This window comes from Miscanthus floridulus, chromosome 13 (genome assembly GCF_019320115.1).
Source record: "Miscanthus floridulus cultivar M001 chromosome 13, ASM1932011v1, whole genome shotgun sequence".
In the NCBI taxonomy this organism is placed as follows: Eukaryota; Viridiplantae; Streptophyta; class Magnoliopsida; order Poales; family Poaceae; genus Miscanthus; species Miscanthus floridulus.
Genome location: NC_089592.1, coordinates 55,884,665 through 55,912,454, shown reverse-complemented (window position 1 = coordinate 55,912,454; position 27,790 = coordinate 55,884,665). Strand labels below are relative to the sequence as shown.

Here is a 27,790-nt window from a genome sequence, read left to right as displayed (position 1 = left end):
TCAACAACAATGGTGGGTGTTCAGCCGAACCTGTGAGCAAATGAGTAGTAGAGTGATCACGCCACAGCAGTTGCTCTATACGATCACACCAAGGATACAAAGAAATTGCAAATCCCTTAACTATGCGCAATAATGTTGTGGAGCATTCAGGCGACACAAGATGGAAAATTAAATAAAGCATGGCAGAAACAAACAATCTTAGAACCCAGGTGGTAACAAAACCCTACAAAGGTAACCTAGCAAAAGGGGAAAAATTGCAATCAGGAGGGTCTTTGGAGCAGGAATATTTTGCTAAAAGCAGTTAACCTGAACATGTAAACATTTTGATAGCATGACTGCAAGAGTAGCAGCAGAGGGAGTTTAGTGCAGCAAAGTAGATTACATCATAATCATAATTATGCAGTATGAATGGGCAGGAAAACGTAAATGCATTGAATGGGGCACTGCTTGGGGCCAACCGTGTATGAACAAATCAAATTATTAAGTTTCATCGGGCTTTGTTCTATCATCAGAATCAAACACATACATGATATGAAGGCCATTTTTTTTGTAAGCTAAGAAATAGTAGTTGTAATAGAAAGATATGTAACCTCTGAAACATCACTGATCAATGGAAGGTATACAAAAAAAGGTCATATTCATATCCCATAAATAGATACCAGAAAGGAACAAGGAAAAAATGGATGAACATACCATGGCCTTGTGACTAGCCAGCTGTCAATTGCATTTATGGCAGAAACAACTTACATGGGAGAAATCAGCTTAAATGAGAGGAGCAACCTGATGTACCTTGAAGAAGAGGGTGAGGAGATTAATCCAAGAAGCACCTAAAAGTAGAAGGTATTGACTGGGTTATCAAAGGGAAAAAATAGTGGTGCGAGCGATTAATCCTGCTGAATTGACGAAGCCCAACCAACACAGTAATGATCCTGTGAAGAGATGCAGTTGTAAAAAATCAGTAAGATGAAATGAGCTGGGGAAAACATTAGAATACAGAGACCAGATCATTTCATTTGGTCTCTATATTCGTAATGATACGTAATGCCCGGATCACTGTACTATAATGATCATGTGATCACTATCAAGGTACACTTTGTCATTATCAAGGCACAGACCAAAGATCAGGAAGCATTACGGATCCGGCTCAGTACGGGCCACCCTGCCACGAGGAAAGAATATAGCTTGATAAAGTGTACCTTGATAATGACTCAACCAGCGTGAACACACAATCACTGCAAATGACATGAGCCTATAGCAAGGACTCTCATCATGGATCTATATTGAGTCAAACATCTTTTTTTGGTTGCATCTAACGCTGGCCAGCCAGATTAGGCGTACAAAGAAGCAGTTATTTCCTGTAAAATATCGGCAAGTAAGATGTAGGGATAAATTGATAAGGTGATCACTTCGCTAAAAGGCACCATATGCAGCAAGGCATAAGCCTATATCGCTAAGCTGAACGTTTTTTAGAAGCTATTATTAGAAAGTAAAGCAAACCATGAGGCACTACATTGCTGCTGCAACTTATATACATACAAACGGCATAGCAACTAATATTAGCTTAGTGGTACTCCAAAAAAAATATAGAGGTAATTCTTGATGGTGCTGCAATGTTATCTGGCGAGTTGATCTACCACTTATCTTTTCATAAAATCACATGATCCACATATGAACACACCTATGAGAGATAGAACTCAGCTATGCAGCACATGATCCACATATGAACACACAAGAAGTTCAGGCCGGCACCAGCTCTTATATGAGAAGGTGGCGCTAAAAGCACAGGCTTTGGAAACACCTCCTATTGGTGGCGGCATATAATTAAACGCACACAATAGGATCAGTCTAGGATTGAATTTAGACATGTGAAAGTAACAGAGATCACTATCCATGTAAATAGGACAAGGTTCTATTTTAGGGCTGAGCAAATTCAGGCAGCGCGGGAAGGGGGCTGAGCAAAAAAATCCCCTTTATCTCCTTTCCTACCTTGCCGGATCCGGCTGCAAGGCCGCAGATCCACCGTCTCTGTTGCCTGCGCGAGCTGGACGCCGTGCTCCAGCTTCAGATCCGCCGCCGAGATGGGCCCCGTGGGCGGCCGCTCTAGATCCACCAGCAAGGTTGCTGACGTGACCTCTCCGTCGTCATCGACGGCCAGCACGGAGGCTCCTCTGCCGCCGGAGCCCTCCGGCGTGTCAATGGCTCCGCTGGCTGGCCGCACGGCTGTGGGGACGACCGGCGACGGAGGGGCGAAACCCTAGGTCGCACGACCCACTGCCTTACGTCGCGATGAGGAAGCGGCGTGGGGGTGGTGGTGGAGGAGGAGGGAGGCCGCCACCGCGTGGAGGCCCGGCAACCACCGATGCCGTCCCACGCCGTCGCCTGAGCCGCACCGCACGTGGGGAGCGGCGAGCGTCGCGGAGAGGTGAAGGGAGACGGGGTTCGGTTCTTTCTTCTAACGGTACGCCAGGGAGGTTTCGAGAGGCAGTGGACACAGTAGTAGCAGATATTCCAAGGAGGGAACTGTAGACGCCGGTGGGAGCAACGAGGACTGTCGATCGAAGAATCCAACGGCTGAAAGTAATTTGGGCGACGTGGATGAACTGAGGAGCAGCCAAAGCTCCCTGCTTTGATAAGAAGAAATTTCCTTGCGGCTGGAGCATGCATGTGACAGGAAGCATGGAGTTAGACATCACATGATGTGATTTTTTCCTATTTTTAACGTATAGCTGGTTGGTCCCGCGCGGATCCCGAAGTGATGCTCACCACCGCGACGTTACAAGCACGATGCCAAAAATTAAAGTGGGTCCTATAATTTTTTGGGGCATCATTGTAACACTGCAGGACGACCTAAGGGCATCTTAGACAATTAATATCGAAAAGTGGCAATACAACCCTCCACCACCTTAGGATATAAAGCCCCTAGGTTTTATAATATGGCTTCATTCAAGTGTCATATATTAAAAAAATTAGAGGATATACTCAAAACCAGATACCTAAATCTTCACATATCATATGGATACACTCATTTTCGTGTGTGCACAGCTCGAGTATGGTGAATTGGATAAATATATTCACACATCTTGCCATTTTCTAGGTGACACTTTACGAAATGTTACACAAGATTAAAAGGAAGCTCATTTCTGGTGTCCACAGTATCCCCCTTCCCTTTAGGCCTTACAGTACGGGTTTGCAAAAGCCCTATCGATCATTACAACTGGAAAACTTTCATATAATCTGTAAAGCTAACCTTCACACCCAAGAATCGTAGGCCCTGTTCGGCTTACCCATATTCGGCTTGTTCGGTTTGTTTTTTCAGTCGGAACAGTGTTTTTCTCTCACAACAATTCAGTCAAAACAGTGTTTTCAGTCAGTTTTAGCCAAGTTTCAGACCAGCAAACAGGGCCGTAAATGGGCATAAAATCAGCACGCATATATGTACATCCTTCTGCATCTTGCCATTTTCCTTTTCCGACGGGATGAAAAAAGAGATGCGTGAAGAGTCCCGATTAGGTTGGAATGGATGCAATTTAGCTAGCGCATGCATGTTGCATCACGCTACTCCAAATGCGCAATGCAGAGCCGGATTGTTGTCTGACGTGATTAGTTATGTACGTAGCTCCTGCCTAGTAGTACTGTCGGGTTCATAAACCCGAGGTCCCCAACAGATCCCCTTTCTAGCAAAAACTCGGCCCAGCAGATGGCATAGCGACAACGCACGTCTCCTGGGCCAGCCCAGTTACCTAACGACCGGCCGAGAGAAGGATCCGATCTCCGACCGAAAGGCTTGGCCAAGGTGGGGACACTGTCTGACTCCAGCCTCCTTTTCCGATCGGGGAAACGCCGGACCTCCGCTCGTAATCCTTCTTCGATCGACACGGTCGGAGCCGACTAGGAACAACCAACCGGGGACGTCCGCCCGGTGAAGACCCATGAATCAGGCAGAGCAGATAAGGTAAGGCGCTCAAAGTCAACCGCAATACCGAGCACCGTACCATGCCATACCCTACACACCAGCAGGGCAAGTACCGCCAGGACGTGCCAGACGGGTACTATGTAACCTTCCAGGCGTGTCATAACCCAAACAGTGCTGTGGGCGCCGACATTTACCTTACAGTATTGTAGGCGCCGACATTTACCATACCAGGCAAACACGGTAAAACCTGCTAGACGCATCTAGGCATGATCAATATTGTGGGCGCTGATAATCATCTCGTACCCAATGGCGTAAGGAACAAGACTAGGTAGCACACATACACCCTCTCTCTCTTCCTCTCTAAACTTGTAAGGCCATTCCCTTCACCTATAAAAGGGGATGCGCTCTCTCCCAATAGGGACAGTCATTCAGACTCTCTCTAGCTAGCTCTAGACAATCTGTGCATTCGAACAGCTCCACAGCTCTAGAACTCTAAAGCTACACAGAGCATACGCTCCAATACTTAGCGCACATTAGAACTCCTGTCACTCTCGGCCCTTCGGTTCAGAGTCCAACCAGACCTTTAACACCCCCTTCTTCTTCCTACTCGTTTGTAACCCCACAGCAAACTTTGAGCACCTGGGCTTAGGAATAAAGTCACCGACCGACTGAAACTAGATGTAGGGCACGTTGCCTGAACCAGTATAAATCCTGTGTCATTGAGTGCTAGGCCACATCCGATCACAACACACGATGAAACTACAAATATTTACTTGTTGGTCACTTTTCGCACCGGCAGTTGACGTCGTCCGTGGGGAGGACGTCGTGCGTTCACGCTTTTGGTCATCGATGACCCACTTTTCCACCATCTTCGACATGGTGGGCTCAAGCGATACGATCCGCTTCGGCTCGCTGAAGTTCCCACGCTCTCACCTGTTGGATGTGGGTTCCGCCCGTCTTCGAGCCGCTCTAGACCTTCCTCTTCAGAAGTCTGGACTTCATCGCCGACCTTCTCGGCGTACTCCGCCTCTGCGAGGAGACACCTGTCCCAGCGCCCACTGGAGGAGGAGCGCCCTCCGCTGGCCCCGTGCCGCTCGACGACCTCAACGATGAGAAACCTGCACTTTGCTTCACGCCCACGCTAGGCTCAAACCCCATTGTGAGTAACATACATATTGTTCTTTACTCGTTATTTAATACCTTTCATCGACTCTACGGAGGGACCCCGTTATCCCCACCGCAACCGCCATGCGACCGGTTCCCCTACGGCCTCGTGTCCACTGCGGACACGTACGCATGGGGGCTCCGAAGGATGCTGACGCTGCCCCCTCTCACATCCGAATTCATGCGGATGGCAGGCTACGCTCCCGCCTCCTTTCATGACCTCATGGATGACGAGGTCAAAAGCGACGACTCTAGCATCGACAACGTCGCGGCACCAAGCCACCCTCCATCCCGGGAGTACGCTTTGGCGGATGCTCCGGGACAGCCACTGGTGGTAGCGGAGTCCTTGTAGACTCACACCCCTCTAGACCCTCGTGTGGAGGCCCTCGCACGTGAGCAGAGGCACAACGAGGAGTTACGACAGAGGCGATAGAGCCAGCCGCCACCTGCGCTGGCACACTCGACGCAGCACGCTGCGCCACGCGCGCATAACCCGACGAGCGGCGCTCAGGGTCATGCCCGTCAGATCCAGCGCAACATCCTAGACGAAGGGAATGACCCCCCTCAGTTCACTCACGCTGGCCAGAACATCGCTGCTGCGGCGATGCTTCTGCGCGGCCTCCCCAAGCCGGCCGACCCACAGGAACAGGCAATCCATCGGAACCTCCGGACGCTGGTGGAGACCACCGCCGTTCAACAGGCGGAGAGCTCTGCGTCGCGATACTAGCTCATGACCTCTTGTCCAACCGGTGGACTAGGGCGCACTAGTCGAATCGCTCCGTCCACTCACCACTGTTGTTGCCGAGGTGGGCCAGGATTCCGTGGCAACACCGCTACCCGACCCGACGCCTGCTCCACACCGACCACCTATGTGTGAAAATCTCAGGCCAAACCGTGATGCTCGTAGCGTCATCAACAATCGACGCCATGCCCGGCATGATGATGACGCCTATCGAATGGCAGCGAGAGCAGGTGATACAGGCCCCGGCCTGTCCATCGAGAAGTGCGGGGACACGCACTCTAGGCATGGTCGCCAACCAGATGACCGAAGTCCCAGCCCAGATGGCTCAGGACCACGGACCTTTGGTCATCGCATCTAGAGAGCGCCGATCCCACAACGCTTCCGACCACCCACCAACATCGCCAGATACACCGAGGAGACGAACCCCGGTATATGGCTCAAAGATTTCCGGCTCGCCTACTGAGCCATAGGAGTGAATGATGACCACTTCATCATTTAGTATCTCCCCATCTGCATGGGGGAGCATGTTTGAGCAAGGCTCGAATTCCTCCCGCCTGACAGCATCCGCGGCTAGGCAGATCTCAAGAGGGTCTTCGTCGAAAATTTCCAGGGGACATATGTCTGTCCTAGGAATTTCTTGGACCTCAAGAGCTGCTAGCATAAGCCCAATGAGCCCCTATGGGATTACATCCATAGGTTCTCAAAGCGGTGCAACTCCCTTCCTAATGTCGTTGATGCAGACGTCATCAGCGCGTTCCTCTCTGGGACAACTTGTGAGTCCTTGATCCACAAGCTCGGTTGTCTAAAGCCCCATACCACCCGTGACCTGCTCGACGTCGCCATGAACCACTCCTCCGGCGAGGACGCATTCAAAGCGATCTTTAGCAGCTGCTGGGATAGGGGCAAGGCCAAGTGCGAGGACCAGGGTGAAGGCCCCTCCACACAAAGGGGCAAGAAGAACAAGAAGGATCAGCACCGACCGGCCAACCCAGCCTTGGTCGTTGTAGCCGATCATGCAGGCAAGGCACCCCAGCAGGGCTAGTCTGACCACTTCGACAAGCTCATGGAGAGTCCATACACCAACCATGCCTACCTCGTCAAGCACCTCTACAAGAACTACGAGCTCCTCAAGCGCTTTCTGTGGGCAAGCCGAAGGAAGAGAAAGACAAGGAGGCAGCCAAGAAAGGAGGCGCGGCGAGCAAGGATGATGACGGCTTCCTCGACCCCGAGGAATGCCTCATGATCTTTGGGGGATCCGATGACATCCACTCCGAGCGCCAGCACAAGGTGCGCTATAGAGAGGCATGAGTCGTCGAGACGGCCATCCCCTCTTTCCTTAGCTGGTCGAACTCTCCGATTACTTTTGATCGGAGAGACCATCCTTCCCACCTCGCCCGACCGAGTCGCTACCCGCTCGTCATCGACCCCATCATCCGCAAGAAGCGCCTCACCAAGGTGCTGATGGACGAAAGCAGCGGCCTCAACATTCTCTACGTCAACACCCTCGACGCCATGCGCATCCCCTAGTCGAAACTCCATCCAGTAAGCTATCCCTTCCACGGCGTGATCCCAGGGACGCAGGTGTACCCGCTCGGGCAGATCGACCTACTCATCACGTTTGGCGACCGAGCCAACTTTCGCTCGGAGGTCCTCACCTTCGAGGTGGTGGACTTTCTGGGGTCCTACCACGCCATCTTAGGGCGGCCATGCAACGCCAAGTTCATGGCCATCCCCAACTACACCTACCTCAAGTTGAAGATGTCGGGACCAAACGGCATCATCACCGTGGGTAGCACCTTTTCGCACACCTACATGTGCGACCATGAGCATTACGAGCTTACCACAACCGTCATCAACTCCACCAAGCTCCCAAAACTCGGGAATTCATCAACTCCAGCAGTCCTAGACCGCAATGAGCCGATCTCCTCGAGTGCCTTCCACACGACGGAGGAAACCAAGGTGGTGGGGATCAACCCCACCGACCCGACCAAGACAGTGCGGATCGAGACCAAGCTCCCGACCAAATAGGAGAGCGAGCTCACCGACTTTCTACGTGCCAATCGCGATGTCTTCGTGTGGAAACCTTCTAACATGTCGGGCATACCATGGGAGGTCACCGACCACGCCTACGCCGCTTTGATGATGAGAGGCGTAGGGCCATAGGCAAGGAGATCACCAAACTCCTAGCAGCCGGATTTATCAAAGAGGTATACCACTTCGACTGGCTAGCCAATCCTGTTCTTGTTAAAAAGAACACTGGGAAATGGAGAATGTGTGTTGATTATACTGGCCTCAACAAGTCATGTCCAAAGGACCATTTTCCTTTGCCACGCATAGACTAGATAATCGACTCCACCTCAAAATGTGAAATCCTCTCATTTCTAGATGCCTACTCTGGCTACCACCAGATTGCGATGAAAGAGTCTGACCAGGTCGCGACTTCATTCATCACCCCGTATGGTTCGTACTGCTACGTAACCATGCCTTTTGGTCTAAAGAACGTTGGCGCCACCTATCAACGGTGCATGCAGCGATGCTTCGCCGACCAGATCGACTCACCCGACTAGACTGCCGAAGTCGAGCGGCCAAAACCAACAATCGCCGTCTATGTAGATGACATAGTGGTAAAAATGGCTCAAGCTAGCGACCTAATCGCAAACTTGGCCACAACATTCATGAACCTCCGAAAGTTCAGCGTCAAATTGAATCTTGAAAAATGTGTTTTCGGGGTTCTGAAGGTGAAGCTGCTCGGATACGTTGTGTCCAAATGCGGCATCGAAGCCAACCCCGAAAAATCATGGCCATCTCCAACATGGGCCCTATACGCAACACCAAGGGCGTACAAAGGCTCACCGGCTGTTTGGCCACCCTGAGCCGGTTCATCTCCCAACTAAACGAGCGGGGGATGCCTCTCTATAAACTTCTCAGGAAGACAGACGCATTCGTCTGGACTGAGGAGGCACACCAGGCCTTGGAGAGACTCAAAGCATCACTGACGTCGGCCCCAATCCTCGTCGCTCCTGAACGGGGAGAACCCCTCCTCTACATCATGGCAAACAGCCACGTTGTGAGCGTTGCCCTCGTCGTAGAAAGGGAGGAGCCGGGACGCCCCCTAAAGGTTCAATGAGCGGTGTACTTCATCGATGAGGGACGTACCGACGCCAAGGCTCGATACCCCCAGGTGCAGAAGCTTTCTGTACGCTGTGCTGATGGCGACCCGAAATCTCCTACACTACTACACTGACCACAAAGTTATGGTCGACACCTCATTCCCGCTCGGAGACATCGTTCGCAACCGCAATGCCGCGGGTCGGATCTCCAAGTGGGCTCTCGAGCTCATGGGCCACGACATCAGGTATATCCCCTGCACTGTTGTTAAATCTCAGGCTCTCGCCGACTTCATCACCGAATGGACAGAAGTCCAGCACCTAATCCCAGACGTCACCCACGAGTACTGGACGATGTACTTCGACGGGTCGGTCATGGCGCCCGGCTTGAGGGCTGGAGTGGTTCTGATCTTCCCGGATGGGAGCTGGCTCCGCTACGCGATTCGTCTTCATTTTTTGGCCTCAAACAATGCTACAGAGTACGAGGCCCTCATCAACGGACTCCGCATCACCGTCGAGCTCAGTGCCACGAGGCTGTATGTCCATGGCGACTCAGAGTTGGTCATCGACCAAGTCATGAAGGAGTCTTCTTGCAAGAGCCCTCTGATGGCAACATATTGCTAGGAGGTGCACAAGCTCGAGGACAAGTTCCAAGGGATCGAAATGCATGATGTCCCCGAAAGGACAATGATCCCGTCGATTTTGTCACAAAATTAGCTGTCAGGCAGGTTCCGTCTCCACATGGGGTCTTCATCAACGACCTCCACGAGCCGTCTACCTTCATTCTACGAGATTTGATCTAGACCCACTCCGACACCAATCTGGCACCCGGGGGCTCCGACCAAGGCGCCTTTATGGCAACATCGCCCGCCGACATCGCCATAATGGCACTCAATCCTGGTCGACTGGAGAGCACCACTGCTCGCCTACCTCCTCGAGGAGGTTTTCCCACCGGAAAGGACTGAAGCGCGATGAATCGCTCGATGTGTCCAAGACAGTTTGTCGCCATTAATGATGAACTTTACAAGCGAAGCCCGTCGGGAGTACTCATGAGGTGCATCCCGATCGGCCAAGGGAAATAGCTTCTCCTCGAAGTCCATGCCAGAATCTGTGGACACCACGTGGCCCCAAGGTCGTTGGTTGGAAAAGCTTTCCACCAAGGTTTTTACTGGCCCACCGCACTACGAGATATAGAGGAGGTCGTCCGTAGGTGTGAGGGATGCCAGTTCTACGCTCGGCAAACTCATTTGCCAGCACAGGAGCTTCAAACCATCCCCATCACCTGGCCATTCACGGTTTGGGGCCTCGACATGGTCGGACCCCTCAAAAAGGCCCCGGGCAGCTTCACTCACCTGCTTGTAGCCATGGACAAGTTTACCAAGTGGATAGAGGCGAAGCCCATCACCAACATCCGCTCGAAGGAGGCAGTCAAATTCTTCCTCGACATCATCAATCGGTTTGGTGTTCCAAACTGTATCATCACCAACCACGGAACAAACTTCACCGAGAAGAAGTTCCTGTACTTCTGTGATGGATACGGCATTAGGATTGATTGGACCTCGGACAGACATCCGCGTACTAACGGTCAGGTCGAGAGGGCCAATGGCATGGTCCTCCAAGGACTCAAGCCTCGCATCTTCGACCGACTCAATAAGTATGTCGAGCGATGGGTCGCAGAGGTCCTAACGATTCTCTGGAGCCTGAGAACGACCCCGAACCAATCCACGGGGTTCATGCCTTTCTTCCTGGCCTACGGAGCTGAAGCAGTGTTGCCCTCCAACCTCGATCACGGTGCCCCAAGAGTGAAGGCTTTCAACCCAAACCAAGCCGCGGAGGCTCAGCAGGATGCGATCGACCTGCTCGAAGAGGCTCGTGAGACGACCGTTATCTGCTCCGCTCACTACTAGCAAACTCTCCGCAGGTATCATGAAAGAAAAATTAGGGGGAGGATCCTCAAGGTCGGTGATCTCGTGCTCCGGAGAACCCAGTCAACCAAAGAGAAACACAAACTCTCTCCACTGTGGGAAGGACCCTACACGGTGACCGAGGTGATCCGATCGGGCGCCTACCGGCTGAAAGACGATGACGACAACGTTCTCACCAACACATGGAACATCGAACAGTTACGTCGTTTCTTCCCCTAAAGCTCGATCTTACATTTTCCTTCCATTCAATGTTTGCTCCTACAACACCCCAGCCCGAGCACTCTCGGCCTGGGTCGCTCAGGGGCTCCATGGGGGTGCGATACCACCCTCCTTTTTTACTATCATATAGTATTACTTTTTCGCCCAAACGAAAGGGCATTTCATTCCTTTTGATTACCCTACATAACTTCTATTTTAAACTCCCAATCGATCACACCCCGCCATGACCTACGATTATGAGCAGCTGAGCCTCGCGGGCCATGCCCGAGTTATTAAGGTTGTAGCCTATGGGTCAATAGACAGGTGTGAAAAAGAAAGGACAAAAAACAAAGCTATGCTAGGGTAAAAACAAAGGGCGGATGGGACAAGTTTCCCCTTACGAGTGATTCCATCACAAAATGAAATTGAAATATTCACGAATGTAAAACTATTCACACGGGGGCTCCCCCATGAACTTGTCTTTTACATGTACTGACTATTTCTACTCTAAACTCTACTATGGCCCCCCGGCGGCATCGGTTGACGGGATAGCCGACGAGGATGAAGGCAGCTCGCTCCCGGTCAGGAACGACGTTCGGCTCGGTCAAAGCTGGGACAACGCTCGCTTTTGACCTGGTCTCCACTCCTTCCGCAGCCTGGACGACGTCTTGCCGGTGCACGTCTTCAACCACACTCGAATGGCGAGCCTCCATCACCCACTACATGGAGACTTACTCGGCAACCATCTGAGTATATGGCACGAAGCTCTCCCCTAGCGCATGGATTTCATCTGCGCTCCACCCATCGACGTACCCTCTGCAGATGGCGGCAAAGTCCAGATCGGGGTGATGGGTCACCACTAAGTTTAGCACCCTCGACGTCTCGTAGAACATGTCGTCGGAGATGAGCACCCAAACTTCGTTTGGGACCATCGCCAGCTGGACGGCAGGCGTACTGGTGCTCGGTCCTGACACAAATACCTCAGAGACGACCACCTGAGCGACGTTGCGAATCTGGTCGAGCTCACCCTTGAGAGCGCATCGCTCCTCAAGGGATCGGGCTAGCGCCTCCGTGCCCTGACCAACCACCGTTTTGGCCGTCTCTAGCTCCTGCCCCAGAGAGCCAATTTTTGCACCCAGTTCTAGAAGAAGACGACAAGTTCAGAAGCAAAGGAAAGGAAAAACCAAGGCACCAAACATGGCAGAACAGATACATACCAAGGCGGGCGCTTTTAAGGATGGAGAGTCCTTCCTCTTGCCAGGTCACTTTCTCGAGCAGTTGAGCGTTCGACTCATCTGCCCTGAGCACCTACCCTCGGAGCGCGACCACTTCTTGTTCAGCATCCGACCAGGCCTTTTGCTCCGCCTCTAGAACCTCCAAGGACTTCTAAAGTGTTGCCTTGGTCTCCGCCAAGTGGACCTTCGCTGCGTCGAATTCCCGCTCGGCAGCAGTCGTCCATTCGACTGCGTGTTGTTCTGCCGCCCGTGCTCACGTCACCTCGGCCGCATGGTCTTGGGACTCACAGCGGGTGGACTCCAGCTGGTGCCTGAGCTCATCGACCCACCGCGACATTGTTGCTTCCTGCCCCATCCAACCGTGCTCCTCCCGAAGAAATCAAGACTTACGAATCGACATCGCCTCTAAATCATGTGAAGCAAGAAGCAGACATGCTAAGACAACCATTGAAAGGCCAAGGAATCAAGGACAACACCAAAACGTAGAGAACTTACCTCTATGACATGTGGCAGGTCGACTATCACGGCCTGATGGACGACCTCAACCCTCTCCAGAGCCTCCTTGAGCCTCACATTGGTATGGGTGTCGACAAAAGATGCTTGGTAGTCCACCAAGGGGTATCCCACGATGGTAGATTTGTCATAGAGGTGAGCGAGATCAGGAGCGAGATGGTAATACAAGCACCAAGACATAAGATTTAGACAGGTTCGGTCGTCAATATGACGTAATACCTACATCCTATGTTCTGATGTATTCCATTGAGATGTATATCAGATTCAATATCCACTAGGGGACCCCTACCTCTCCTTATATACTCTAGAGGGGTAGGGTTATAAGGAAAGTATCATATTTGGTACTATACAATATCTTGCAGTGCACGTCGACTAGTGCCATGCACGCCTTGATCTTGTTGGCTAGGCCACCTCTGATGGTGTGGCCCATGTCTTGTCTTGTGGATACCGAGGGGCATACCCCCACAGCTAGTCCCTGAGCCTGACAGTAGGTGACATAGTCACGTGGTGCTAGGGTCAGAAAGTAGAAGAAAGATAGAAGACCGGTCGAGCAGGCAACTAGTCCACAGGCGAAGCCCTGAATTGAAAAGCGCACATTCACCGTAAGCTGAAGTGTGCCTACTTAGTCCCCAAGCCTGCTGGAAGATGAAGAATAAATCTTGTAGCAGGGTCAAAGAAAAAGAAGTCTGAAAGCTTTGCTGACGTCATCCGACATGCGCATATCAAGACCCCAGATGTGCTGCCCAAGAATAGCACCCTGATCCGAATAGCATGGAGCAGCTTGATAGCACACCGATGAGACATAGCAAGATCCGACCACCAAGAGCGATGTCCGAGCGTCGTGGAGTCCTCGGCGTAGCTGGCTGAAAGGTCCTTGTTGGTTTTGGTAATTGAGTGACAACCTAGGTGGACTAATTGTGTTTATGTAAGATACACAGGTGATTAGTCCACAGGTACATGTGTGTGAGCAACATATGCCATGAAGGTGAAAATGGCTTGGAGATGTTGCAAAGCTCACACATGTGATGATGAAGGAGCTTAAATGCACATGAGACATGACATTGAGTCATGTGATCAAGGTAGAGAAGATCAAGACAAGACTTGGCTTGATGGACCGATTGCAAGCGTGAAGGGCAAGTCAAAGGCTTTGGAGTGATGGACCGCGTGGCGGTGAAGCTTGAGCAAGACTTGGCGCCGATGGACGATGGCAACGGTGAAGAGCAAGTAGAGTCGAGATCGATGAACCAATATGATCATGTGATGATATGAAGTGGATCATATCATTGTTGATCGTGTTGGTGCATGTGTTGCATCGACATTGAAGGAGATGGAATGGAATGCGCAAGGCAAAGGTATAACCTAGGGCATTTCATTTCACCGGTCATAGGTGTGTAGAGAAGTTTATGACCGGGTTTAGGATAGATGGCCGTACTATCAAGAGGGGCAAACTTGTTTGCATATCGGTCATCTAGTGCCACTCGAGTGATCTAACTTTGTATTGTCGCTAGGATCGAGTGGCGTGGCAAGTTGAGTGGCTAACATCCTTTGGGAAATGATTGTGAAAATGCTAACACACATACACATGTTGGTGTACACTTGGTGGTGTTGGCACATTTACAAAGGAGATGGTGTTTGCAGGGGTGAGATGGGTTTGGGTCCTTTCGGGAAAATGGAATGCCTATTTTCTATTGCGCCGGATGCAAGTTCTTGGTGGTTAGCACACTTGAGCAAGGGTGAAGAGAATGGAGAAGATGTTGGCATCGGTAAACTGACCGGACGCTGGATCTGAATGCACCGGACGCTGGCAGGCTGCGTCCGGTCGCGCTGACGTATGGTGACGCAGTAGCTGGAGAGTGACCGGACGCTGGCTGCGTCCGATCGTGTTCGACCGGACACGTCCGGTCATGCTCGGGAGCTTACTGGAAACAACCGAACGCTGAGGATCCAGCGTCCGGTCAGTTGAGTGCTGCTGCGTCCAGTCAGGTCAAGTGACCGTTGGAACCGGGACACGTGGTCGTCTGTGGGCGACCGGACGCTGAGGTCCAGCGTCCGGTCAACACGACCGGAGCATCCGGTCGGCCCGACCGTTGCCCAGTGAAGGGGTAACGGCTAGTTTAGCCCCTGGGGCTATAAATAGAAGTGGCCTTCGGCCATGGCTGGTGTGGAGCACCTCAAGGGACTTAGTGTCCATGCTTGTGAGTGCTTGGGAGCCCTCCATCACACACATACTTGATAGTGATCATTCGATTGTGTGAGTGAGCGATTCTAGTGCGATTGCATCGTGAGGTTGCATCGAGTGGCACTAGGTGATCGAGTTGCAAGCCGGTGGTGCTTGTTACTCTTGGAGGTTGCCACCTCCTAGACGGCTTGGTGGTGGTCTCCGTCAAAGCGCGCAAGAAGCTTGTGCGGTGCTCCGGAGAAGTGCTTGTGAGGGGCATTGTGCTCGCCCCGCGGGAGCCACGAAGAGCAACTCTAGTAAAGCGTGTCATTGAGCTACCCTCACTCAAGGGGTAGGTTCTTGCGGCGCCCGACGTGCGGGCTTAGCGGGTGATGCTAATTAGCCGCCAAACCACCAAGTGAGCGGTCGACACAACGGGGACTAGCGTGTTGGCAAACACGTGAACCTTGGGAGAAAAATCATCGTGTCAACCTTGTTCTTCCTGTTGGTTTGCATCCCCATTACACAAGCTTGCAATTACTTTTATACATATTAAGCTTGTGTAGTTGCTCTTGTAATTAGATAGCTTGTGTAGCTTGCTAATTACCTTCTTGCTTGTGTAGCATAGAAGTAGCTCCCTTGCGTGGCTAATTTGGTTTTAGTAACCTTGTTAGTCACATTGCTTAGTTTGTGTAACTAAGTATTTGCGCTCTCTAATTAGGCATTGGTTGCCTTGTTATTGAGCATTGCTAGTGAGCTTAGTTAGCTTTGTGCTTTTGCTTACTAGCATGTGTAGGAGCTCCCTTGTTGTTTAAAGTACTAGTGGCATAGGTTTGTGTAACCTTGCTCCTAGAATTGTTTAGGAGAGCTCTAACTAGCCCGGCACCTTTGTTGCATAATTGTTATCTTTGCAAGGTGCTAGTGAACACATATAGTGGGGTATAGTCTTGGCTAGACCGATAGTTTTAATTCCGCACTTGTATCGGTTAGCCGACGTGATTAAGTTTTAGAAAAGACTATTCACCCCCCCTCTAGTCGCCATCTCGACCCTTCACTGGCGACGTCCGAGCATCGAGGAGTCCCCGACGTAGCTAGCGATGTCGGAGCACCGAGGAGTCCCCGGCGTAGGCGACGATGTCGGAGCACCGAGGAGTCTCCGGCGTAGGCAGCGATGTTCGAGCACCGAGGAGTCCCCGACATAGGCGGCAATGTCCGAGCACCAAGGAGTCCCCGGCGTAGGCGGCGATGTCCGAGCACCGAGGAGTCCCCGACATAGCTGGCGATGTCGGAGCACCGAGGAGTCTCCGACGTAGGCGGCGATGTCCGAGCACCGAGGAGTCCTCGGCGCCGCTGGCGACATCCGAGCACCGAGGAGTCCCCAGCGTAGGCAGCGATGTCCGAGCACCGAGGAGTCCTCGGTGTAGGCGGCGATGTCCGAGCATCGAGGAGTCCTTAGCGCCGCTGGCGACGTCCAAGCACCGAGGAGTCCCCGGCATAGCTGGCGATGTCCGCAAGGTGAAGTGGGGTGAAGTGTTCCCACTTAGTCCTCGAGCACGAAGAATTCGAGGGCCGAGGAGTAACCGACGTAGCTGGCGATGAAGCACGAGCGACGAACAGTCTGGTCAACAGGTCGGCGGCGAAGTGAGCATTGAGTAGAAGCGACCGGCGAACAGTCCGATCAACTGGTCAGCGACGAAGTCTATGGACCTAGCGGTCCGACCATTTGATCGGTGGAGAAGCCCAAGCACCAGGTGGTCCGATGATCCTACAATACAAATATGTAGAACGGGTAGTACATGATGTACAAATATATGAACTACGGAGAAAAATCAGCAATGGCGATGAAACAACATATCTAGCTCAGCCATCAGTTGGTGTGAAGATGTATTTAATATAAACCGCCCGAATAGTTAGTGTGTAGCTGAGTCTCCAGCCCTAGCTAGCCTGTTAACCATAACGCGGAGCGCGGAGCCCGTGCACGTGTAGGAGGAACAGGCATCACTAAGGAGCCGTTGTCGACCACCCATAACGCAGAGGGCAAACGCTCATGCACGTGTAGGGAGGAGCCAAAGACAGGGCTGTCTCTGAGCGTCCGGGCATCAACAGGACTGTTTGGGGGTTCGGAAAATCGTTTGAAGAGCAAACATGGAGAAAACAGGTCGAAGAAACATCATGGCAATTAATGAAGATTGGAGAATATTTAGAAAAATATTAAAGCGTGACTTAGCTTTAGACAGAACGTCTGGTCGACGTGGCAGCAGGCGGCGTATGGCGTTATCTGGTCGACGAGAGGATGGACGTCTCCAACCTGGTCGGCGAATCTACCCCTCAGGGCATGTTGGTAAGCAACGGCGGCATTGGTGAACCCGAAGGGTAGGGCCGTAACCCCTGGAGTTTCTCGAGCAGCCTCCAATAGATCAGGATTGGAGGGTGGTCGGCGCTAAACCAGAGTGTCCAGAGCCGATTCGGCGATGGAGGGGCAATCGACGAGCTTCAGACTGACATGGTCGATGGATGCGATCAGATCGTTGTTGTTGATCTACCTCCTCTGGTAGCGAGGAAGCGAGCAGCGAGTTGTTGATGAAGGCGACCTCGGAGGTGGTTCCGAGATCGGATCTACAGTCGCAGGTGTTGGGGTGATCGGCGCAGCGCTGATCTACACCGGCTCGATGAGCTCTCCGACTCCTTCAGCGTTGATGACCCACGAGAGGGATCCGACCGTGAAGATCTAGCTGAGCTACGGGAGGGACGAAGAGCCTGCGGAAAAAGCCATCTTGTTCGACAAAAAAACAGCACGCAATCCCCTACCTGGCGCGCCAACTGTCGACAAAAGATGCTCGGCAATCCACCGAGGGGTATCCCACGATGGTAGATTTGTCGTAGAGGTGAGCGAGATCATGAGCAAGATGGTAATACAATCACCAAGACATAAGATTTAGATAGGTTCGGTCATCAGTATGACGTGATACCTACATCTTGTGTTCTGATGTATTGCATTGAGATGCATATCAGATTCAATATCCACTAGGGGACCCCTACCTCTCCTTATATACTCTGGAGGGGTAGGGTTACAAGGAAAGTATTCTATTTGGTACTATACAATATCTTGCGGTGCACGTCGACCAATGTCGTGCACGCCTTGATCTTGTGGGCTGGGCCACCTCTGATGGTATGGCCCATGTCTTGTCTTGTGGATACCGGGGGGCATACCCCCACAATGGGCGAGATCGCACTCCATCGATAGTCCTCTCTCCTCGAGCAAGTGCCAGAGCCTCACTTCCTCCTCGTCGCAAAGGACGAACCAGGCCTTTCTCGGCTCGCCAGGGCAAGGCCACACCAGCTCGCGGTTCGCCCCTGACCCGCTGGAAATCCAGCCATCATAGTGTCATGCGATGACCAGATCATCACCAACTCTCGCGGTGATGGGATGGCTGGCGGCTCCACCCTAGTGCCTGCCTCGCCAGAGCAAGGGATGTCCACCGCCTGGACTCCACGACTCATCGGCAGATGTTCTACCTCCGGCCTGGCCACTTCTCCTGACCCCTCCAGCTCTGACCAGGAGGGCGAACTGTGCGCTCCACCGCCGGGCGAGGCAGGGAGCCTGGTTTCCCTCCTCTCCTCCTCCGCAGCTGTTGAGGGAGGGATCGCGAGGATCACCTTCGACCCAACCTCCGCCATCACCATGGGGATCGCCGCCACCGCTGTCGCCGTGCTCGCAACTGGCCGAGAAGACACAACCCCCAGTAAGGAAGGTCACGCCGACGCCAACCTGCTTCCTCCGCCGCTCGTCGTGACCCGCTATGGGCTGGGTCTCCACTCCTCCACGGGAGGCGGGGAGATTCCCAGTCCCATCAGCCCCTGGCTGCTGTCAAACAAGCGCGGGATAGTCACACTCAAAAAACTCTATTATGAGAACAGGAGGGAGTAGGATTACCTACCTAGACGTAAGCGGCAGAGTCCTAAAGCCCCGACCCGCTGATGGCGGGCCAACCAGACAAGGACTGCTAGCGGGTCGCGACCCGCACCCCCTCGTATCAACCAAGGGAGGAGCCGACCCGGCCAGTCCCCGGTCAGCCCGCGAATGGCCACGACCGCCAACTTGTGGCGGAACCACCGGAGCCACTGGCGGAACATCCCTTCGTTGGGGATCGCGCACACGCGTCGACCTCGAAGATGCAGGGGAACGAACATGTTCCTCCGACCGGCCGACATGCTCCGCCACACTCAAAGCAGGGGGTGCGGAGCCAACGACGCCTCCAAAGGATGCGGTGACCGCACCCGCTTCGCCTCTCGTTCGATAGCGATGTCTTCGCTCACAGCGTGCTTCCTTGACTCAGGGATGGCACTGCGCATCTCTATATCACGTCCGCCACCGATAGATGCGATCGTAGGCTCATGGCGCTCCACCAAGGTCACGACAGTGCCCTGTCTCCTTTGTCCTCGGAGGCACTTGCATCGCCACCCTTCTCCGTGGGCTCCTTCGACTCGAGCTCTGCCTCCACGTCGCTCCGGCTCTCGCCCCTCCCCCCCCCCCCCGGGACACGCCGGCTGATTTCCTTCTCCTTTCGAATCTCCTTCGGGCCTTCTCAGCTCTCTTCTTCTTGGCAAGTGCCGCCTCCTTCTAGGCAGCTTGCCAAGCTGCACCCTCCGGCCCCCTCGGAAGGTGCGGTCGGGATTTATAACCCGCAAGTCCCTACGAAATGGGCAACTCAAAATCAGTCAAAACAAGAAGAGCAAGAAGGAAAAGGTCACGGGAAAAGAAGAGGGAAGCATACCAGATTGGACAGCTTTAAAACGTGGAGAGGTTCGGGCTTCCCTTTGAGGGAGTCTTTATCCCTCAGCTACAGCAGCTGATCAAGTCGACTCCAAACTTCGTCCTTTGGCAACTCCTCTGGCGACGCGCGATCAGGATCCATCGGGCCGATGTATTCCCACACCGGCCACGTTCTTTCTGCCAACGGGGCGACCCGACGGTAGAAGAAGGTATGGAAGACTCGCAACCCATCGAGGTCATGTTGTACTAGCTTCTGAAGCTCCGCCTTGATAACTTCCAACTTGTTCTGCCGACCGGCAGGACCCCACGATCAGCTTTCCCTCCTCTCCAGCCTTCTTCCGATGAACGACAGGAATGGCGCCTCCACTGGGTTCCTGATATAGAACCACTCACCGTGCCACCCCCGATTGGAGTCACAAGGGGAGTACGTAGGGTAGGGGGTCGACGACTTCGGCTTCTTCTGCAGAGCAAAACCCCCAACCAGCGTGGTTCTAGGTAGCTTCCCCTCGGACAGGCCTCTCCCGCTGAAGATCCGCCGAAAGAGGTCCACGTGTGGCTCCATCCCAAGGAAGGCCACGCAAACGGTGATGAAGCCGGTAATGTGCAGCACCCTAGTTGGGTTAAGGTGTTATAGCTCTAGGCCCCACTCGTTGAGGAGCCCGCGCAAGAACCAGTGCGCGGGGTACCCAATCCCGCGCTCGTGGAAATCGAGGAAGGAGATGACCTCGTCGGCCTGGGGTTGCGGAACAACTTCTCCCGGCGCAGGAGCCCTCCAATGCACCACCTCCTTCAACGGGAGCAGCCCCTTCTCAGCAAAGGCAGCCAGCACCTCCTCATCCATGTTGGATGGCCTCCAGTTCGACATCACGCCTCGGATTCACGAACGGATCTATAAGTTCTCCTCTCCCTCACTTTATCCTCTCTCATAGAAACTGACGCGGCACATGAACGGGCCTGGCGAAAAGTAAGAAGGAGAAGAGGCAGCAGTTAGAGAAAGGCGAAGGAATGGGAGGAAAACCCTCTCCCTTCCCCCTATTTAATACGGGGAGGCGTGCGATGGGACGCGTCCTAGCTGATGGGACGTGCCCTGCCCAACGAAACATCACCTGGTTAATGGGACATGGCCTAGGCAAGGCCCACCACTACCACAACCTGGGCGTAGGAAACAAGGCGCAACTACACGCAAACAACCCTCCGCCTTCCTAGGCAAGGTTTGGAAGGGCCCACCAACAGGATCTCCGTCGAGGAGAGACCAACGGGTCACCCGAGTCGATCGAACGGCTCGGGCGGCTGTCGAGGGACAGGTAAGGAGCAGTGGGATGCCCATGCAGGCTATGTCGACTCCGTCACAAACGACGGGCCTGGGTTCCATTCGGACATATCCGATAAAGAGCTCCCCGAACCCGTCACTCGAGCCATCAAGGTAACTATACCAATAACCCCTTTTTTGTTTCCTGGTGCATGATCATTCATTCATCCATTTTCATACACGCATTCATACATTCATCACATACATCCAAGCATTACATATGCAATTGTTGCATCACAACGCTTCGTGTTGCGTGACAAAGCGGTAGTCGCCTCATTCCATATGAACGACGATCGACCGGGGTTCGAAGGCTGGCCCACGAAGGGCTCGAGGCCGCCTCGCGTCAAACAAAGCCACGGGAGAAAACACAGATGAGCCCCAGCGGCCCTCACCCAATCTGCTCAGGAGCAGACAGGGTCATCTCGACCCTCTCGTTCGATCCTAACCTCGAGCCATGCCCACAGAATCTCCATCGAGGGGAGGCCAGCGGACCACCTGAGTCGGTCTTCGAAACGGCTCGGGCATCTGCCGGGAGGCGGGTTAAGGAGCAGTGGAATGCCACATGAGGGATATGTCGACCCCGTTACGAACAACGGATCCGGATTCTACTTGGACGTACCCGTTAGTGAGCTCACCGAGCGCGTCACTCGAGCCGTCGAGGCAAGCGACGTTAACTCAACCACTTTGGTTGCGAAAACCGCAGATGGGGTGACGCACGAAACTAGACCGACCCCTCAGCCGCGCCCGACACCTGGGTCCGCGCTCCATCGCACCCGACGCCTGTGTCGGCGCCCGACACCTGGGACCACGCTCTGTTGCGCCCGACCCCTCGGCCACGCCCGACACCTGGGTTCACGCTCCGTCGCGCCCGACCCCTCGACCGCTCCCAACACCTGGATCAGCGCCGATAATCATCTCATACCCAATGGCGTGAGCAAAAAGACTAGGTAGCACACGTACACCCCCTCTCTCTCTCTCTTTATCTCTAAACTTGTAAGGCCATCCCCTTCACCTATAAAAGGTGATGCGCTCTCTCCCAACAGGGACGGTCATTCAGACTCTCTCTAGCTAGCTCTAGACAATTTGTGCATTCGAACAGCTCCACAGCTCTAGAACTCTAAAGTTACACAGAGTATACGCTTCAATACTTAGCGCACATTAGAGCTCCTGTCACTCTCGGTCCTTCGATTCATAGTCCGACCGGACCTTTAACACTCCCTTCTTATTCCTACTCGTTTATAACCCTACAGCAAACTTTGAGCACCTGAGCTCAGTAATAAAGTCACCGACCGACTGAAACTGGACGTAGAGCACGTTGCCTGAAACAGTATAAATCATGTGTCATTGAGTGTTAGGCCACATCTGATCACAACGCACGGCAAAACTACGAATATTTACTTGTTGGTCACTTTTCGCACTGACAAGTACCGTAAGATCAAACATGGGCAATCTCTCCACCAGTTCCGTATTTTGGTATTTGCGTGTTGCATAGGCTGTGAAATAGACTAGTTTGTTGGGCTGTCAGCTGTCACCATTTTAGTTCTTATCCACGTGGCATATATACGAGCACTCCATCTAGGGGTGGCACTGAAATCTATAACATATATATCCATATTACTTGATATTCGTATTCAGCTAAATGTGAATATGTGGTACTACTAAGATGGCTTTTGGTTCAATGTTCTGTAATGTATTCTGATTACAGTTCAGTACAAATCCCATTACACCCAATTTTTGCGGGATCCAATCCAACGCTCCCTTGACTACAGCACTTTCTGATTACGTTTGCAGTTCCATTTACATTTCCCAACCAAACACCTTCTATGATTTTTTTTTCAGTTGACAAATATTGTACGATACATACCAATATGGATACATTCAAATTCGTTTCCCAAATACAGATATGAATATGCGTCAGAAGTCATTTTTAACAAACAAAAATGGAAACCCAACAAGCTAGGTTAAAGCATTTTTTCTAAAATATAAAGTGACCTATATTAAATATAGATTAAGATATGGATATAATTGTGAGTATCAATAGGAAGGAAGGTTTACCTGTATAGAAGGAATTGATAGATCATATTTGTGGGAGTAATCAATATGGAGTATGGACACCATTTTTGGGAGGTTACATTTGACACTAGGTTCCAGTTCTTTGTGCAAAGAAGTTACTGTTTGGAGTTCAATAAGCTCGCATCCACCCTCAGCAATCAATGCTAGAATATAGACATCAAATGGAACTTGGCAATTACATTTCAAACTTACTGGTTCTTCAGTGAGACAAGCCGATATGGCATTCATGCCTTCTGATATACAGTAATTTCCTTCAACAATCTCAATCGGGCCTCTGGTAAAATTTGACATGAGTATCCTAATTGGAGCTAACGATACCGGTGAAACAGCATCCACGGATCTCTGCAGTGCATGCATGTCCAAGGGTTCTGTGGAGGATCAAGGCAGTACGAGTGTACCCACTGTGATCTGCAGACTTGACAGCTTAGAAGAAGCTCCTCAGGCTCACGGAAGTGGCACTGATAGCATGCTCCTTGCCCAGCCTAGACAATAGATTCAATTTACAGGAGGGGTAAGCATTGCAGGTCCAATTGATTTAAAAAGCAAGAATACATGGAACAAAAAGATCTCACCGTTGATCGAGAGAAATCATAGCCTTCATTGCCGAGCACAAAAACACCAGTAGAAGCTTCACAAGGAATGGTCTGCGAGTATATCTTCTGATCTGAGGTGCCTGCCTCGTCCACCTTACTGATCCATGTGAAACTGGCTTTGCAAAGGGGACATGTTGAGACTTTACCACTAGAAGCCTGAAAAGTAGGATGCAGCTCTAAGAATGACCATTTCTTGTTGAACATTAATGGTGATGGAAAAAAAACGTAATAAACTATAGCAAAGTGAGGCTATTGCTAATCCCTTTGGCAAAAGACTTGCCATTAATTGGATGGAATGTATTAATTGTGTTTCTTTCTTATTGATTTTGTACCAATGTTTCCTACTCTACAGGTTATGAGCTGGTATCATTTCTTTCATTTATGGCATAAAGCTATCTTGAATCTGCATTAGTACATTCTCAACTGTCTTAGTCTGAACCAAACCAGGTTCAAGAAGGCAAGTGGGTTCTACTAGGGAAACAGATATATTTCCAAAACATTGAGTACATGAATGAAGAATATAATATATACAAAGGTTAAGAAACAAGAATCAAACTGATACATACCAGACAATCTGCCCATCCTTGAATGCATGAGTAACAGAATCTGTGTCCACATGGTAAGATGCCCCTTGTGGAAGAAAATTCTGTCCAGCATATGACACATGATAATTCAGGTTGCCTTTCTAAATTAGATGGTTTTTCCATGGGTTTGTTATCATATCCCATTTCATCATCAGCTAGAGTGCCAAGGCTACATTTATCTACTTGCTCCTGAGTACAGAAAGCTGGTTCCTGTCCTCCTGACAAATCAAATGGAAGTAAGCTTCTTGAAGTCTCCCTTAATTCAACATTGTCTAGTTCTTTTCTTCCTGCTGGTTCATGCCTACTAGTTTCACCAAATTCATATAGAGAATCCAGAGTACTTTGTCGAAGTGATGATGATGGTGCACTTGTCTTAGTAAATTTTCTTTGAGCTTCTATACACAGAGTATCTGAAGTTTGAGGTTCACTGAAGCTGTCAGACAAACTATCATTTTCAAAGTTTTCAGTAAGATCATTCCTTTCTCCCATCCTGATTGGAACTTCATTGTGAAGAAAGCGTGACAAGTTTCCCTTCTGCTTCAATGTGCTCTGGGACGTTGTATGACTTGACACATGAAGGCACTGTCTTGCCTGCATTGTCATTTGATATGTCCATATGATTGCAAATAAAAATGTGATGACAAGTAAAAGTTAAAAAAGAAGCAACCTGTGCACATTTATTCATCGAAACCTATATTACCTAAACAGGTGTAAGCTACATGAGATGTGGTAGTTGCAACAATGTTTTTGTAATCTCCAACATGGACGACACAGAAACAATAATTAATGTCACCTCCATAAATAAAATAATATTTATCACCATAAAGGGGCAGTGCATCGAATCCTTAAGCAGCTGTACAGAAGGTACTGAACCCTTTTCTTGATGTGATTAAGCTACCAGCAACAGCGTTGTTTGTTTATCAAATATAATTGTTAAACAAAAATCGAGCACCAAGAACCTTTTGAAGGGTGCTTGATCAGGATTCAGGGTCGGAAAATACTAACATTCATAAACAAATTAAGATATTTCAGGAGTAAGCAGGACACATAAAGTTTCTAGGCTATATATAGTTCAACAAAAGAAGGGATTGGTAAATATGAACTTGCATATAAATATTACCATGACACTTGACACATTGTCCTGCAGATTTAAGACACCTCTGTCCGTTGATGTATTGGCATGCTTCATACGCTTTCTTCTTTTCTTAACATCTGATGGATGATTTTTCTTAGAATACCCATCAATAACAGAATTCTGAAGTCAACAGGTCAACCAAGCTCCATCAGAAAACAGATAGTGCAATACACATAGTTATTTTTGGAAAAGTAAGTTCACGCTGAAACACACATTTGATTATCAACTGCTACGTGAACTATGATAGGGTAAAAAAGTATTAAAAATGACAAAATTTTAAAATGAAGAATAAATACAGGTCCAGTGCACTTTTGAGATCTTTTGGGAAACAAACTTTATGTTCAGGCCTAAGGTATGTAAGAGGGGTACATATAACGTAAATGTTTGACAATTCAAATCGAAGCCTAGATATTTTTATCAGACGCAAGAGAGCTACATATCTTTATATTAAGCTTAGATATGTGTAGCGTTAATTCTATCAGTGTCTCAGCAATATGTCACGAGGTCCTATAAACTATGCATACCAATATATCAGACTTAAATTGAAAAACAAATGGTCAAACTCATATTTTCCCCATTTTCAGTCAAATTTCATCCATAAATTTGAATTATTGGCTGATAAATTACCAATTATTAGATATAATCAGACTTATCGGCTCTACCAGCCAGCAGCCATGTTTTATGCATAGATGGAAGGTCATATTCTAATGCACAATAACTGTCACCCTGATATACCTGCAGAATCATTTCTAATGCAACAGAGTCTAGCTGAACCATTAACCATGATTGGGCAATATTACACATATGCTAGACATAGCATTAAAGCAGTAGAATGGAGATATAAGAAACATAATGAATTGCACATTGGATTAGACAATACAACATCATGGGTCTGCATGCAGGAAAACAAATGAAATGAAGGTTATGATTCTTACTTCTTTTAGTAGGGCAGACTCAAAATCAGAATCAGAATCATCAAGCTTAACTTTATAGCTGGCTCTGGCTGGAGGAGTGTCCCAGAAATCATCAGGTAACTCTTGGAAAACCCTGTCCTCCGTGATGGCATTTTTCTTGCTTTGTGTACGGGAACGAGCAGGCAGCTCTGGGACTAGCCCTGCTTCTTCACCACTGTATACCAGGCAGAAATGAAGGTTTTCTAAGAAAGTAGCCAACAATTTTACAGAATAAGATGGTATCTGTGACTTGTATTTACGGGGACTGTCCCTGCTCTTCGCAACTATTAGTCCAAAGCGCCTGCAAGGAAGCCGGGCGTTCATGGAGCTGCCAACTCCCGAAAAGGAACGCGGCCATGGCTGAAACATGGAGTACCGCCCTTGATATGTGAACGCCCCTTCCTCACTCTTGAATTGTAACTCTGAACTGTAATTTGGGGGGCCTAGCCCCTTCCACCCACCGGCCTCGCTGGGATCAGTGGAATGAAAATCAGGTGGGGATCTGTTTGATCCCCCGTCGTTGACCTCAAAAAAACTATTAGTCCAAAGGAAACATACTTTGTTCGGCTGATGGTTTCTGTGGCTCATAAGCCAGCTGAAGCTGATTCGTTGTAGGAGAAAAACACTGTATCATGGCTGATAAGTTCAAGCGAACAGGGAAAATTTGAGAAATACTGTCAATATGTTGACACAAATCTAAGAACAAAACGTGAGATGGATTACAACTGTCCACAGCAATTTCGTTCTATCAAGGCAGCACATCTGTGGAAACATAATTGCTCTTTCCAGTTTCACATTTTGTCCAATGGATTCGCCCAGGTGAAACAGCAACAGAGTACTTGTCTAATCATATCACAATTTCAAAACAGTTGAAGAAAAATCGCCCCTACCTTACCATCAAGTAGGGGTCCTCTGGGAGGCGCCTCCCCTCCCTGAGACACTCCATGAACCACCGGTGGCTCACGACGCGAGTCCCCAGCTTCCTCGCGATGTCGTACTTCTTCCCCTCGAGCCTCCAGCACACCTGCCCGCAAGTAGCGCGCACCAGATCCAATTTCTCATCGCGTGGAATCAAATCACCCAACTAAAAATCGATGCCCAGCCAGCAGGCGATGCGATGCGTAGTGGCTTACCAGGTGGGTGATGGACCTGCTCATGGATCCTACGTAGCTGGCGCCGGTCTCCGCGATGAGGTTCACGAGCCTGTGCCGCTCGTCGCCGTGGTAGCCGCTCACCGTCGCGACCACGGATCCCATCCCGTCGATCGGCATGGAATCCGCTGGGGAGTGAACCAGAAGGACGAAAACCACTACCGGGGCAAGCGGGGGACGGCGAACGGAGGCGGATGGCGGCGGAGGCGCTACAGGAGGGGGGAAGCAAGAAGTTTCTCGAGGCTTTGAAAACCCCCTTTCAC

General features: G+C 50.7%; 2 protein-coding genes across 4 annotated transcripts; one reads left to right on the top strand and one right to left on the bottom strand.

The window, feature by feature from the left end:
* On the bottom strand, positions 1–27,790 carry LOC136501761 (BRCT domain-containing protein At4g02110-like). 3 transcript variants are annotated; one of them, XM_066497299.1, is made up of 10 exons: positions 27,510–27,790; positions 27,267–27,400; positions 26,359–26,551; positions 25,409–25,543; positions 24,271–24,879; positions 23,684–23,860; positions 23,094–23,593; positions 1,197–1,355; positions 790–929; positions 1–30 (listed from the first exon to the last, which is right to left on the bottom strand). In XM_066497299.1, exons 1-7 carry the CDS (start codon positions 27,645–27,647, stop codon positions 23,420–23,422), a joined length of 1,560 nt encoding a protein of 519 aa, XP_066353396.1. In that variant the 5' UTR covers positions 27,648–27,790; the 3' UTR covers positions 1–30; positions 790–929; positions 1,197–1,355; positions 23,094–23,419. The 3 variants fall into 3 exon arrangements, with proteins under 3 accessions (XP_066353396.1, XP_066353394.1, XP_066353397.1); XM_066497297.1 differs by lacking the exon at positions 1–30 and having other exon boundaries at positions 709–929; XM_066497300.1 differs by lacking the exons at positions 1–30; positions 1,197–1,355 and having other exon boundaries at positions 709–929.
* LOC136499850 (uncharacterized) lies at positions 9,029–9,550 on the top strand. Its single transcript, XM_066495359.1, has one exon. The coding sequence runs from the start codon at positions 9,029–9,031 to the stop codon at positions 9,548–9,550; it is 522 nt and encodes a 173-aa protein (XP_066351456.1).

What these genes read in the sequence shown, in the direction of transcription:
- LOC136499850 (XM_066495359.1), top strand. Translation starts at nt 9,029, where the DNA reads ATGGCGACCCGAAATCTCCTACACTACTACACTGACCACAAAGTTATG.
- LOC136501761 (XM_066497299.1), bottom strand. Translation starts at nt 27,647, where the DNA reads ATGCCGATCGACGGGATGGGATCCGTGGTCGCGACGGTGAGCGGCTAC. An exon ending in ACAATGTGTCAAGTGTCATG is followed by an intron (nt 24,880 to 25,408) that starts GTAATATTTATA and finishes ATGACAATGCAG; the next exon opens with GCAAGACAGTGCCTTCATGT. An exon ending in ATGATTTCTCTCGATCAACG is followed by an intron (nt 23,594 to 23,683) that starts GTGAGATCTTTT and finishes TCTATTGTCTAG; the next exon opens with GCTGGGCAAGGAGCATGCTA.